Source organism: Myotis yumanensis, unplaced genomic scaffold, assembly GCF_028538775.1.
Source record: "Myotis yumanensis isolate MYYU_CA2020_CCGP unplaced genomic scaffold, mMyoYum1.0.hap1 SCAF_9, whole genome shotgun sequence".
NCBI classification, from domain to species: domain Eukaryota; kingdom Metazoa; phylum Chordata; class Mammalia; order Chiroptera; family Vespertilionidae; genus Myotis; species Myotis yumanensis.
Window position 1 is genome coordinate 70,063,465 of NW_027223760.1, and position 14,713 is coordinate 70,078,177.

At 41.2% G+C, this 14,713-nt stretch overlaps 1 protein-coding gene across 3 annotated transcripts in view; it reads right to left on the minus strand.

Annotated features, from left to right (window-relative positions):
• Positions 1–13,344, minus strand: part of DNAJC2 (DnaJ heat shock protein family (Hsp40) member C2) — a 25,408-nt gene extending 12,064 nt beyond the window's left edge. For 2 of the 3 annotated variants that reach the window (XM_070424594.1, XM_070424593.1), the window contains exons 1-9: positions 13,141–13,344; positions 10,777–10,967; positions 8,411–8,486; positions 7,817–7,915; positions 5,121–5,262; positions 3,334–3,414; positions 1,955–2,020; positions 1,171–1,262; positions 975–1,096 (exon numbers count right to left, since the gene is read on the minus strand). In XM_070424594.1, coding sequence (XP_070280695.1) covers positions 975–1,096; positions 1,171–1,262; positions 1,955–2,020; positions 3,334–3,414; positions 5,121–5,262; positions 7,817–7,915; positions 8,411–8,486; positions 10,777–10,967; positions 13,141–13,204 — 933 coding nt within the window. In that variant the 5' untranslated portion in view covers positions 13,205–13,344. The remainder of the gene's footprint in view (positions 1–974; positions 1,097–1,170; positions 1,263–1,954; positions 2,021–3,333; positions 3,415–5,120; positions 5,263–7,816; positions 7,916–8,410; positions 8,487–10,776; positions 10,968–13,140) is intronic. The other variant, XM_070424595.1, reaches the window with a different exon arrangement.
• Between the last annotated feature and the right edge of the window lie 1,369 nt (positions 13,345–14,713).

A 14,713-nucleotide genomic window follows, 5' to 3' on the forward strand; every position in this document is an offset into this window, starting at 1 on the left:
AAGATGAGAGACAGCAAGATATTGAAAACCTATTTCAAGAAATAATGGCAGAAAACTTCCCCCATCTGGAGAAAGAAATGGACTTACAGGTCCAAGAAGCGCAGAGAACCCCAAACAAAAGGAATCCAAAGAGGACCACACCAAGACACATCATCATTAAAATGCCAAGAGCAAAAGACAAAGAGAAAATCTTAAAAGCAGCAAGAGAAAGAGGCTCAATTACCTACAAGGGAATACCCATACGACTGTCAGCTGATCTCTCAACAGAAACTTTGCAGGCCAGAAGGGAATGGCAAGAAATATTCAAAGTGCTGAATACCAAGAACCTACAACCAAGATTACTTTATCCAGCAAAGCTATCATTCAGAATTGAAGGTCAGATAAAGAGCTTCACAGATAAGGAAAAGCTAAAGGAGTTCATCACCGCCAAACCAGTATTATATGAAATGCTGAAAGGTATCCTTTAAGAAGAGGAAGAAGAAGAAAAAGGTAAAGATACAAATTATGAACAACAAACATGCATCTATCAACAAATGAATCTAAGAATCAAGTGAATAAATAACCTGATGTACAGAATGAACTGGTGATTATAATAGAATCAGGGACATAGAAAGGGAATAGAATGACTATTCTTGGGGGGAAAAGGGGTGTGGGAGATGCGGGAAGTGACTGGACAAAAATCATGCACCTATGGATGAACACAGTGGGTGGGGAGTGAGGGTGGAGGGTGGGGTGGGAGCTGGAAGGAGGGGAGTTATTGGGGGAAAAAAGAGGAACAAATGTAATAATCTGAACAATAAAGATTTAATTAAAAAAAAAAAAAAAAAAGATCCCTCTATCAATTGTACCAACTTGCCATGATTCATTTATAGTAGCAGCTAATTCTCTGCATCCAGATTATGGTTTCTAAACTAGATCTGAAAATTAAAGATTTTATGAATATTAAAGTCCAACTTCATCAAATGTCATCTTACTTTTTCTTTAGCTTCTTGCTCCTTCCGTTTTGCTTCTGCTTTTGCTTTCTTCTCTGCTTCTTTCTTGGCCTTTTCTTCTTCCTTAAATTTTTTTATTCTTGGATCGCAGCTATATGCATTGTCTACCAGAAAGAAAGTTAATCTTTTGAATTTCTAACATTTAATTAAAGAACTTAAAAAAATTAATTACACTTACCAACTAATGTTCTTATTCTGTTCATTTCCTCTTTTTTTCTTTGTGCCCTTGTTGCTCTGTTCTGCTTTTCAATCCATCTCCTTTCATCACGACTATAAAATAGATAATATTGGAAACAAAATATTGCTCATAGATATGACTAAAAATATAACAATTTTATACGTAAATAATGTCTGAGAAGGTCATAATGCTATGTTATGCTACTAACATTAATGCATGATTTTTCTTATAATTAATTTGGATTAATATTTTTGGAATATTTATGTCAAACAATTTCCCAGGTAAAACTAAAATAAAACATAGGTTAAGCACCCAGAAGAAAAAGAATTCACTGAATTGAGCTTTTTGGACAATTCTATATTCCATGGCCTTTTCGTAAGTATATCTTAACCAACTAGTACTGATCTGGCCTCATCTAGCTTAACATATGAGAGGAGGGCTCTCAAAATATCAAAAACTCATTTATATATAGTATATTTTTACATCATTACAAATACCAAAAAGGCAAATAAATATCTTCCTTGCCCAGCCATTGTGGCTCAGTGGATGAGCGTTGACCTGTGAATCAGGAGGAGGTCACAGTTCGTTCCCGGTTGGGGCACATGCCCGGGTTGCAGGCTCAATCCCCAGTAGGCGGCTTGCAGGAGGCAGCCGATCAATGATTCTCTCTCATCATTAATGTTTCTCTCTTTCTCTCTCTCTTTCTTGCTCTGCCTTCCTCTCTGAAATCAATAAAAATATAATTTAAATAAAATCTCCCTTTATTAATGATTGATATACATACCACTCTGCTTTTTCTTTTTCTTCTTCATCTAGGTAAGAAAATTCTCTCCAAGAATCAAAATTATACCTGTAGACAGAAATAAGTAAAATAAAAACAAATAAACTCTTTAAAATTAACTTAGAGGTATATAATTTTAAAAAACATTAATGGCAGCCCTGGCTGATATTGTTCATTGGTTAAGCAGTGGTCGGCAAACTGCGGCTCGCGAGCCATATGCGGCTCTTTGGCCCCTTGAGTGTGGCTCTTCCACAAAATACCATGTGTGGGCGCACACGTAGAGTGCGATTGAAACTTCGTGGCCCATGCGCAGAAGTCGGTATTTTGTGGAAGAGCCACACTCAAGGGGCCAAAGAACCGCAGTTTGCCGACCACTGGGTTAGAGCACCAGCTTATACATCGAAAGGTCTCAGGTTCGATTCCTGGTCAAGGGCACATAGCTGGTTTGCAGGTTCAATCTCTGGCTCAGTCAGGGTGTGTGTGAGAGGTAACCAATCAATGTGTCTCTCTCACATTAATGTTTCTCTCTCTCTCCCCTTCCCCACCCTCCCTTTCACTCTCTCTAAAAATCAATGGGAAAAATATCCTTGGGTGAGGATTAACAAAACAAACAAACAAAAACCCCAATATTAATGGCAAGTGAATGAGTTTTTTTGTTTTTTTTTAAATAAATCCCCTCCACTCCCTTCTGGTACTGAATTAACACTATGTTCAAGCCTTTTCTTCCTTTTTTAATGACATTGTATGAAAATCTAAAATATACTTATCATTCCCCTCTAGTCAAAAATCACACCTCCTTGTTAGTTCTATTAGGTTTCTCTCTCGCTGGGGACTTGTTAAGTTTTCCTTGCCTTCACCATTGCTACTCTATCAACTCTTAAACCACAGTAGTGGTTATTTTTAGCAACTAAAACTGATAGAGCTAAATTTTGTCATTTTTGTTTTACGTGATTTTATGTTTTAATTTATCAGATATTAATGAGAAAATACAGTGGCCATTGAATATTAAGCTTATTAAAAATTAAGAAAGTAGTTATAGAGACAAATAGTACTGTTTCTTCTACACGTACTCAAGTACTTTTAATAGCAAGATAGCTAGTGAAGATGTATTTATTTTTATTCAATTCAAATGACTACTCAGTTTTAATTTTTTTACCATTAGAGTGTGCGCGGTATCTAGAAATCTAATTAATAGAAAACATTGAAAAAACAATCATAAAAGCCTAAATATCACATAGGAGCTAATAGAGTGTTTATTAATTTCTGAACAAAGTGCTTTTGATCCCTCAATTAATTTATGAACAGTCAATCAAGTATTTACTGAATACTTAGTCTTTAAAAAAAAAAAATCACAGCATCATAAAATCAGTGTATCCACTTACCAGAAAGAATAAAATGCATCTACATCTTCAAATGATGAATTCATATCACCAAGTTTAGGGACGTTTTTTTTATTTGACCATCTGAAATATTAAAAGAAAATTCAATTAAAAATTTGGTACAGAAGTTCAACAGACAAATTCTTCCTCTCCTAAATCTTCCTCTCCTAGGTCCTCTAAGACTAAAGAGATGGAGCTGGAAAATTAGGAGTGGTGTGCTGAACAACACAGGTGCAATAGAGGACAAGGATGGATAGGAATGGGTGAGGAAAAAATGAAATGGTGTTTTAACCATCAGGTTATCATCAGTCTGTAAGTTACAGGTGGCTGGCTAGGAAAAACAGGCCCTGAGTCCCCTTTCCCCGTAAACGGGCAGTACAGCAATCTGCAGGCCTAGCCTTTTAAAAAATGTTAATACTCACAGAGGGAATAAATTTCCACCCCCTCATCACCACCGCATTCTCCCCAAAAGTCAAACTTTTAGGTTCAGCACCTCACCCCTCACATATATCACATAGTAAAAGGATCTTAAGGCTACTTACTGACTTGTTTTCCATTCTATAAAACCATTCTACAAAAAAATAATACATTGTCTTTTTTTTTTTTTTACCACCTTCAATACTGTTACAAAACAAATGTGAAGAAAAAGATTAGAAGAAATATTAGACCACACCAAATGGCTAATCAAAGTGGTTCTGAAATGTGGATGCACATTAGCATCACCGAGGAACATTAAAAACCCTACATGAATTCGAAAACTATTAAACTGAAATCACAATTAAATCACAATCTCTTTAGGTGGTATCAGAAATTTTTCAGACTCTACAGTTGAATCCATTTGCAGTCCAGATGTACTCCATAAAAAACCTTTCAATGCAGATGTAACCAAAAAATTTAGAATACTGGTACATCCTATGTAAAAACTGATTTAAATGAAAGAAATTAAATATGCTTTAATCTTAAATATAAATCATCCTTAGTCAGAGAACCTTATGATAAACAGATGCTCAAAAAATAGAACAAAAGCCTGGCCGGCATGGCCCGGTGGTGGAGTGTCGATCTATGAACCAGGAGGTTGCAGTTCGATTCTCTGTCAGGGCACATGCCTGAGTTGGTTGCAGGCTTGATCCCTAGTGTGAGGCATGCAGGAGGCAGCCAATCAATGATTCTCTTTCATCACTGATGAGTCTATCTCTCTTTCCCTCTCCCTTCCCCTCTGAAATCAATAAAAATATGTATAAAAAAAGAACAAAAGCTTTTTTCAAGTGATAATGGGCCAAATAGAGCAATGTACCCATTAATAAAAGAGAAACAAAAAAATGGGAAATTACTGTCACCTAAGTAACGGTGTCACACTACATAAAAGCAGTCTGCCCCCAAGGAAAACTCAAAAGAAAAACATTCCATGAGTTATAAAAGAATTTCACTATGGAAAAGAAAACTTCTGTTTAGAGAGCAAAACAGAAACCTAGAGACTATAAGAAGCAGGCCAATACAAGAATGATTTTCAACTGGTGTGCCACAAGAATTTTTAAAACATGCAATACCCGACTATTTAGTCAGGGGCACTGACCTCTTTTCCCTTAGATTTCAAATAAAAATATGAGGACAGCCAACACAACAATAGCCGTCTGGTTATACCTATTTATTTTTTTGTCAGATCGGCAGAAAATAGATTTTTTTTGTGTGCCGCAGAATTTTAGTAATTAGTTTATGTGTGCCATGAGATGAAAAAGGTTGAAAACTGCTGCAATAGAGCATAATGATCACAAGGGGATGCCTTAACTCACCTGGAATTCCTTTCAAACACTGGGGAAAACACTTCGAAGAAATTGTCTTTTGCTTCACTTTTAGAAGGAACTGAGTTATCGAAAGTAGGATCTACGCTGTTAAATGCTCGTCTTTTCACTGGATCAGATAACATTTCATAAGCTGAGGAAAAAATGATAAGGTCATATTACCATGACTTGACATTTTTTTCCCTGTGAGAAAAAAAAAATTCCCCTTCCTTTAAAAAAAGTCATTATTTTTCACATTTAAAATTTTATGTGCTTGGGGGGTAGAATTTAATCTAGGTGAAGAAAGCTCTAGCACTACTAGATATAATTGCGCTTAACCTCTTTAAGTGGCTCTTCTGGAAGGCAAATGACAAAACAACAGTTAAAAATACTCATCCTTTGGCTTCTGGTCAAGATGGCAGCACAGGTAAATGCGGCCTCACATCCTCCCACAATCACATCAAAATTACAACTAAGTTACAAAACAGCCATCATTCAGAACCCCTGGAATCTAGCTGAACAGAAGTCCTCTAACTATGGATGTGAAGAAGCCACATTGACACTGGTACGAGGGGTGATGTGGAATGTGGAACGGGCGGGCCCACACCAACATGTGGTGGGTAACAATCAGGAGGGTTATCTCAGCTGCAGAGGTTCCTCCTGAGGAGTGAGGGGTCCCAGCCCCACACCAGGTTCCCCAGCCCAGGGTTCCAGTGCCGGGAAGAGAAGTCCCATAACTTCGGGCTGTGAAAACCAGCAGGGATGGTGGCTGAGATGAAGGCTGCTGGAGTTCCTGGTGTTCCTCTTCAAGGGCCTGTGCACAAACTTACAGACTCACTCGCTCCGAACTCCAGCACTGGGCCAGCAGTTTGAAAGTCACCAGGGACATACGGGGAGGAACTGAATTGTCTGGTATTAGGGTGAGAGCTGACGGGGTAACTTTCTCCTAGACAGAAATGCTGGCAGAGGCCACTGTTCCTTTGCTGAGGCCTCTTTCCACAGAATCAGCAGGCAAGTGGCCTATTTGAGTCTCCCCCAACCTGGCAACACTGTTCACCTTGCCCTGGTGATTTTTTGAAACCCTATCCCACCCAGCTGTTTCTTTCCAGTGGCTTTTTCATACAAATGGCCTGTCTTCACTCATGCTTTGGACTTCCCCACAATCTCTAGAAGTTTCACAAACCCCAAACACGCAGCATATGCCTTGTACATATTGCTAAGTGGCCCTAGACTGGCTTCAGCACACACACAGCTTTTCTTCTCCAGGCACCTCCAAGCCCAGCCGCCATCTGCAGATTGTTTTGTGGCTCATGCCGAGTAGCTCTAGAAAAGGCGCAGGTGGTGGCTGACCTTGGCCTGCACCTCTCAGGAGGCCCCAAAGCCAGTGCACCTGGTGGACAGCTTCAGACCATGCTGAAGGACCACTCGACCACCTCCATGAGCGACACACTCGAGGCAGACTCATTAGGCACTGGAGCCCCATAGAAGCCAGTCTTGCTCTGTGGTGTTGGCCCCTGAACAGCAGATTCTCCATGGTGGTTGCGCCCAGTCCTTGAAGCCAATCCACATGGGTCACCCACCTGGAGCACCCAGCTCAGGTGACCCAAGAGGATGCGCCACTGGCCTCTATAGGACACTACTACAGAAAACCACTGAAATAAGTCAGACAGAGAAAGACAAATGCCATATGATTTCACTTATGTGTGGAAACCAAAAAACAAAATAAATGAACAAACAGAACAGAAACAGACTCATATAGAGAGAGAACATTTTGGAAGAGGGGTTGGTGAGATGGGTGAAAAAGTGAAGGAATTAAGAAGTACAAATTGGTTGTTACAGAATAGTCATGGGGATGTTTATAAAGTACAGCATAGGGAACATAGGGAACATAGTAATATTGCAATAAGTATGTATGGTGTCAAATAGGTTCTAGACTTACTGGGTGATCACTTCATACGTTATATAAATGTCTAATCTCTGGGTTATACACCTGAACTAATATAATATTGTAAGTTAAGTGTAATTGAAAAATAAAAAAATTAGTAAAAAAATACTTACCCCTTAAGAAAACATGACTCTGAGGAAAAACAAATTGTTAGAAAATTAACTTAGATCCCAAGGCTGTAAACAATCAAAGGATCTCAGGCATCTTGAGCATTGTGTAAAAGTGGGCCAATAAGAATACATTTAAAAGGTGTGTTACAATTTTTAAAAAATTAGCATCAAAATGTAAAATCACATTTAAGGAAACGTTTAGAAATAGTGGCACCTATATTAATCTGCTTAACAAGGACATGGCTATGTAATTACCAATAACCATTTGTGGGTCCTATATTAGGATACAAGCAACTTAATATAAATTAGCAAAACGTCTGAGGAACAGTTTAGTCCCATAAAGTATCTGAAATGAGAAAGATTTTAGTATTTTCATCATTAGCTGTAACAGGTATGAATTCACCCTAGGATGAGCTTCTTAAAAGAATCACCTGGTGATCTCATTAAAATACAGATTCCGATTCAGTAGGTCTGGGGTGGGGCCTGAGCTTCTGCATTTCTGAAAGGCTGTCAGGTGTTGCTGATGCTGCTGGTTGAGAGAACCTCACTTTGTGTAGTGAGGTTCTGGGGAAAATTACCAAAAATAACCACATGTAACTGAAAATGAGTAATCATCACTATTAGAAATGTCTGACTCTAAAATATTTCTTTACCTTTAGTTATGCAAGTGAAGTAGTCATTATCTCCTTCTTTTATTGGTTCACCAGCTGCTTTCCGTTTGTCTGGGTGATGTTTTAAAACCATTGCTTTATCTACAAAATAAGCCAGATTTAGATAATTTGTTACTCTAGACATTAAAACTAAGAAAAAAGATGAGCTAAATAGCGTTTCTAAAATCATAATGCTAATTTAAAAATATTTTGCTTATGGTAAAACATAAGCTTATTAAATGTGGAAATTAAAAAAACAAAGAATCATTTAAGAAGGGGCCAAAGTGCCAACACCTAAAGCCAATTACTGTTAACATTTTAGTGTATTTTCATAGACTTCTTTCCCTTAAGCATATGCTTCAAAAATTTTAGGTATAATCTTATCATATATATCAGTTTATATTCTGCTTTTTTCCAACTTAACATTTTCCTGGCTCTGAAGGTAAAGGAGAGTGTGGTCATGCATTGGTATAACCATATGATACATGCGGTTCAATTTAGAGTTATGGCTATAGACTACGATCCTGCACATTTTTTCAAAAGGAAAACATTTCCTATGCCAGATATCTGATGATATCAAAATAACTAAATACTTACGTGCTGCTTTGATCTGTCTCTGTGTAGCTTTGTATCTTACATGGCCAAGTCCAAGTACTGCATAATGGTCTTGGTTCTGATAAAGACATAAAAGGGAGTCAAGTTTAAAATGCAGCAATAAATACTATCTCTTGTGTTTTGGCACCCTGAAACAGTGCTTCCCAAAGATGTTCCCATGATAGAAGTCTAGTGAGACATTCTGTATGAAATGGGTTCTGTGGTCATTTAAGTTTGGGAAATGCAGACTCTTGTATAGCCTTTTTGATCCCTATTTGTTGAATGAAACAATTAAAATAATGTATGAACTCCGCCACCTTGCTCTGATGTCATCTACTCTTTTCTATACCAAAGATCTTCTCCATTCTTTCTTCCTTTTCTCTCTTGTTGCTCTTAATGCCCCCCAATTCTATGTCCTCCTGACCCTTCCTTTCCCTCAAGTTACTGTTTTCTCTCATTTTCTCTACAACCCAGCTTTGAAAGAGTATTTTACCCTTAGGTCTCACTTTATTACCTCCTAATAACTTCAACTCACTGCAATTTCTTGCTACCCCAATCATTTCACTAGAACGGCTTTCATGGTGGTCACCTAAACTTCGTTGGCCAAACCCAGAGGCTTTTTATCTTTATTTATGTTATGTGGTTGACCTCTCTCCAAAGCAGTGACACTGGTGATTGTGTTTTCTTCTTGTGACTTCCTCCTCCCTTAGTTTTTGGAACAGTATAGTGCCTGATGTTTAATGAAACTTTGTTAAGCAAATGTTTTTTTGTCTTCCTTCTACTTCTTTTACTCTTCTTAGTATCCTTTGCTGTTTCTCCTCCTATAATCACCCTTAAATATCTATCGGTGCTGTGCTCCTCAATGTTGTTCTTTTCTTTTAAAACTGATGATGATGGCAGGAGAATCAATTCACACTTTCTGAGTGCTTATATACTTTTCTAAGTGCTTTATACATATGCCTCACCTCATTTAACACTCATTTCAATCAATGAGATAGGAACTCTTATTATATACTATTTAGTTTAAATTTATCATGTGTCCAAGCACTAGTTAAGTGCCTTATATGCATCATTTCACTAATCTTCACTATGATCCTCTGAGCTGCTAACAATACCATTGTACCAATAAGGGAAATGAGGTGCAGATGTCAGGTAACTTTCCCAAGGTCCCAGCACACTAAATGGCAGAATCAGATTTGAATTCAGGCACTCTAATTCCAAAGTCTGTACACTTAAGTGTTATACTAGCACCAACTTAAGCAATAATACCTATTTGTCAATATGCTTCTCCTTGGCTGATGTCATTCAATTTCCCACAGCCTCAACTATCACCTATGTGCCAACGACTTGCAAATGCTTTTTGCCTCTAACCTTTTTGCAGAGTCACGAACCAATTTCTAACCACCTAATAGACAACTTCACCAGTATGTTACCAGAACCTCGATTTTGACATAACCAAACTTGAACACAAACACCACTCCCCACAAACTTCCTTTTCCTGCATCCCAGTGTTGGTAACAAGCCCAAATGCACAGAGGTCTTCTGAATACATTCCCTTCTCTTGTGACACACAGACGAGGTCAAAACTTCTCAAGACAACCCTCCTTGCCCCCAAAATTTATCCCCTCTTCCTCAAAACCCAGTCACAAATTTAATTCAAGCATCAGGCATTCATTTGAAGGCTTAAATGATTGCATTAGGCCTATACTAGCAAATTATTCACTTCCCCTCCAGACCTGCCCTCCCTTTTCAAGCAATTTTCCGTGCTGCCAGGAGAATTACTTTTCTAAAATTAGCTTAGAAACTTTTAATGACTTCCTACTGCCCTGAAATAAAATTCCTTCCTTAGCATGGCATAAAAAGGACACTACACAGGTTGATCTAGAGGAGCCGTTGCCAACCGGTGGTCCACAGACCACTGGTGGTCCGTGAGGTCCGAAAGGTTGGTGACCGCTGATCTAGAGTCTGTTTTAGGCGGAATTTCTCACCACCTTACCTCAAGAACAACCCTTAATTTTAACTAATCCCAAAAAGGTGGTACATATTCTTTTATGCGTTTGTGTTTTTGCATCTCTATTCCTTCTTCCCAGAATACCTTTTCTCCCTTCTTTGCTTCACAAGCTGCCTCTCATCCTTTTAAGACCAGCTCAAACATCATCTTCCCTGTGAGGTCTTCCTAGACGTCTTCAGCAGAAAGAGTAGCCTATGGCTGGTGCGATCCCACTCAAGGCCCAACAATGAAAAGGTGCTCAACTATCGTTGTCTGACTGCAGCCTCTTAAAGCGTGGTTTATTAATGGAGGACTCATGAGAAAATTGCCTGTGTCTAACACAGCATCTGACTGAACAAAAGGTTCAGCTGTTAAATACCTTCCAGTCCTTGGGATCAAGCGTCTTCAGCATGGGAAATTCTTCTAACTGCAACTCTTCATCTTCTGATTCCTCTGATAACTCTTTCTTATCCTCCAGTTCCTGAAAAGAGGCAGAAGCATTTCTGTTTCTCCTCTTAACAAAAGCTTCAAACCATCTTCCCACAGGTTCAACTTGACAGAGTGTTGAGGCTGTGATTGAAAGTGTTAAGAGAGGCTTCAATGTATTGCATGGAATAAATCTGTTTCAAGGCACTAAGATCAAAACAGTGATAGCATCAGAATATAATTTTAAAACCATCAACTAAGAAAACGGCTGCAATAATCCAGTTAACATGAGGGTTGGCAATAAATTTACAGAGTATTCAGTAAACCTCTTCCAATTAGCTGAGAAAACAAAAACATTCACCAATGTCAACAATAAACCAACACTCTTCTGGGGATCTGAGAAGGTGAGGAACAGGGAGAAATGCTGCAAACTTGCTAGCCTTGTCAAAAACAAGACAACTTTCTAAAAACAACTAACAGTATCTTAATTTTAAAACCCTGAATTGTCCTGACAGACAATTGTCCGGCAGCTAAGGGGACTTACTAAACCAACGGCCCAAGCGGAGCAAGCGCTGCCTGAAGTCAGAGGCGCTGGAGTTGGGTGGGTCCCCACTGGTGGCTACGTGAAATGAGCCAGAGATGCCTCCCACTCACAGCGGAGCAGGCATCTATCTGACATGGCTCCTGGGAGGACTGACGGACAAACCGCGGGAGCACTTCGGAGCAAGGCTTTACCCTTACTCCTGGGCAGTGAGGGTAAGTCACTGTCAATCTGCATATTCACATTTCAAAAAATGTAATTTAGGTCAGGGGAAAAAAGTTAACGTCTTAATTCCAATTTCATATTCCAGCTGAAAGCAAAAGCCTTCCTTTGCTCAGCTATCAATAACTCAGATGTAAATACTCCTTGTACCTAAAGCCACAATGTTCTAAAAATAACTGAGTTTTTATGTTTTGATTAGTTTGGGAAATTGAGATTTCCTCTACCATACACAGGAGAGGATTCAAACCGTAATGTTCAGTAAGTACTGCCCTCCCCACGTGGCCCAGTGGTTGGGCCTCGACCTATGAACCAGGAGGTCAAGGTTCAACAGGAGGGCAAGGTTCAACTCCCAGCCAGAGCACATGCCCCATTGCGGGTTCATCCCCAGCGTGGGGCCTGCAGGAGGCAGCCGATCAATGATTCCCTCTCATCACTGATGTTTCTATCTCTGGCTCCCTCTGCCTTCCTCTCCGAAACCAATAGACATAGATATGTACTATCTGTGTAGTGTGACTTTGTTTTCTTACCATGCTTGTTTGTGTTTTTAAAAAATATATATTTTATTGATTTATTACAGAGAGGAAGGGAGAGGGATAGAGAGTTAGAAACATCGATCAGCTGCCTCCTGCACGCCCCCTACTGGCGATGTGCCCGCAACCAAGGTACATGCTCTTGACCGGAATCGAACCCGGGACCCTTTAGTCCGAAGGCCGACGCTCTATCCACTGAGCCACACGGTTAGGGCGCTTGTTTGTTTTTTAAATCCCCACCTGAGGACATGCTTGTTGATGTGAGAGAGGAAAGAAAGAGAGGCACATCTATCCGCTGCTTCCCCTGTGCCCGGAGCGGGGCTCCAACCCGCAGCCGGGGCAGGTGCTCTGGCGGGAATGGGACCCGCGGCCGCCCCTACCGGAGGCGCCAACCACTGGGCACACTGGTGATATGCGCACAAATGCAACACGTGCCAGGATACCCGCTCCGAACCACATCCGACAGGCGCGTCCCGAGCGGCTGCAGTGGCTCACGCAGGTCGCTGAGCCGGAGACTCGAGCTTAGTGTCCGCGGCGTCACCTGTGTGACCCTAAGCGCCGGGCACGTCTCCCCGCGGATCCCAGCGGCGGCCCGGGCCAGGGTCTCTCTACGGAGCACGGGGGCCGGGGTCTGAGGTATGACAGTTGAAAAAGCGGGGCGAACGGAGAGAGGGGGAAGGTGTCGAGCACCAGCAGCAAGGGTTGGGTCCGACCCCGCGCCCTGGGGAGCTCGCAGCGGGCATCAGGGTCCCGGAGGGTTCGGTCCCGAACCGCTCGGCCCAACCCATGAGTCAGCGGCCGCGAGGAGAGAGGAATGTGTCGGGGCAGAAAAGAGGCGCCCCCTCCCTCGCAGTTGGGGGGAGGGTTACTGTCTAGCAGGGAGCGAAAAGGCGCTCGTCGCGGCCCCACAGGACGGGGAGCTAGTCGCCAGGGGCCGGGGCTGAGGGGTTCCGGGGTCGCGAAGTGGAGGGCTGCGGGCAGGGGGGCCGAGGCGGGACGGAGCCGGGGTTGAGTGGACACGTACCGGAGGTCAGAGCGTGGGTGATGGCGGTGCCCTGGCCCTCCGCAGCGCTCGGCAGGAGCAGCATGGTGGCGCCCGGGCCGGCCCCGCGGGCGCAGCGGCTCGGTCCCGGGCGGAGCGCGCTGAGCGTTCCACAGTTCCACCTCCCGGTCCGAGCCTCGCGCCTTGGCTCCACGACGCCCAGGAACCGGCGCCTGGAGACAACCAGGAACTACTTCCGGGTTGGATCTCTCGAGTGTATTGGGGCCATTCGACCCCCAAGCCCGCCGCCAGCGTGTGCGGCAGCCTGGTGCGTCCACTGATTCAGTTCCGTCTGGGTACCAAGACTCAGGAGAGAAAGATTCCTAGACTCATCAGTTTCCAGGTAAAAAGGATGACGAAATTTTCCTCGTCCAGGTGCAAAATGTAGAGCATAATTTTCTAAAGCAGCTTTTGCTATATTCTTTTTGCTTTTGTTACTCCTACTTATACTTGTCTGAACCTAACCACTGGAGCTCTACTTGCATAATCAAAATGGAAAAGATGTGTTTGCATTGAGAATGATTCTAGTTTATACGTCCATAGAGAATTGTGGATTACATATACCTGTAGTGCACTTGTGTTTACCTAAATAATAATAGCAGCTAACACTTTTTGTGCTGTAACCAAGTAATTTACTTACATCACTTAGTTTAATCCTCATAATTTTTGGAGAAGAAACTCTTTTCTATCTAGTGTTAGATTCTAATAAAAATCCAGCAACTTTTTCTCCTGCTCTAAAGCATGAAGTTTTCTGTAAAGATTTTCCCAGTTACAGGACTCTGGAACTTAATTTTGTAATGTATAATAAAATCAGTTGTACTCCTACTAGATGATTCCTTCTTGTACTGGGGTCAAAAGCAAGAACTAGCAAAAGGAAACCAGTGGGTGAAGATTCACTCCTTTAATTCCCCCATTCAGTCTGGAATAGGTAGAGCAAAAAAGAAGGCATGATGTGCTATTCTTTGGGGAAAAGCATCATAAACTAACAAATTATCCTCTGAGAATTACATTTTACTGTTAAATATATTGAATTTTACTGAATGACAAAATAGTCACTTCAAAATTGACACTTCAAAAACTAAGCTAATCATCTCCCCTAATCCTCTTCCTGACTCATCAACCTCTGTGAAAAGAGGCTCTAAGTCTCAAAATAACCTGACTCCACTTTCTTAATATTATTAATTTTTTCTCCCACCTCTCCCATCCATTCTCACCATCACTCTAAGGCCATAAAAGGTACTTTTTTGAGAGAGAGAGGTGGGGGGGAGAGGCTGAGAGAAACATCAAGGTGAGAAGAGACATTGATTGGTTGCTAACTGCATGTGCCCCAACTGGGGCTGGGGATTGAGCCTGCAACCCAGGTACATGTATGACCTCAAACCCGAGACCCTTTAGTCCGTGCCTGAAGCTCTAACTACTGAGCAAAACCAGTTAGGGCAAGGATACTTTTTTTAAAAGTGTGGTAAAGTGTACATAACGAAAATTAATATCATAACCATTTTAAAGTGTAAAGGTTAGTAGCATTAAGTACATTAACTGTATTGTTCAATCAATC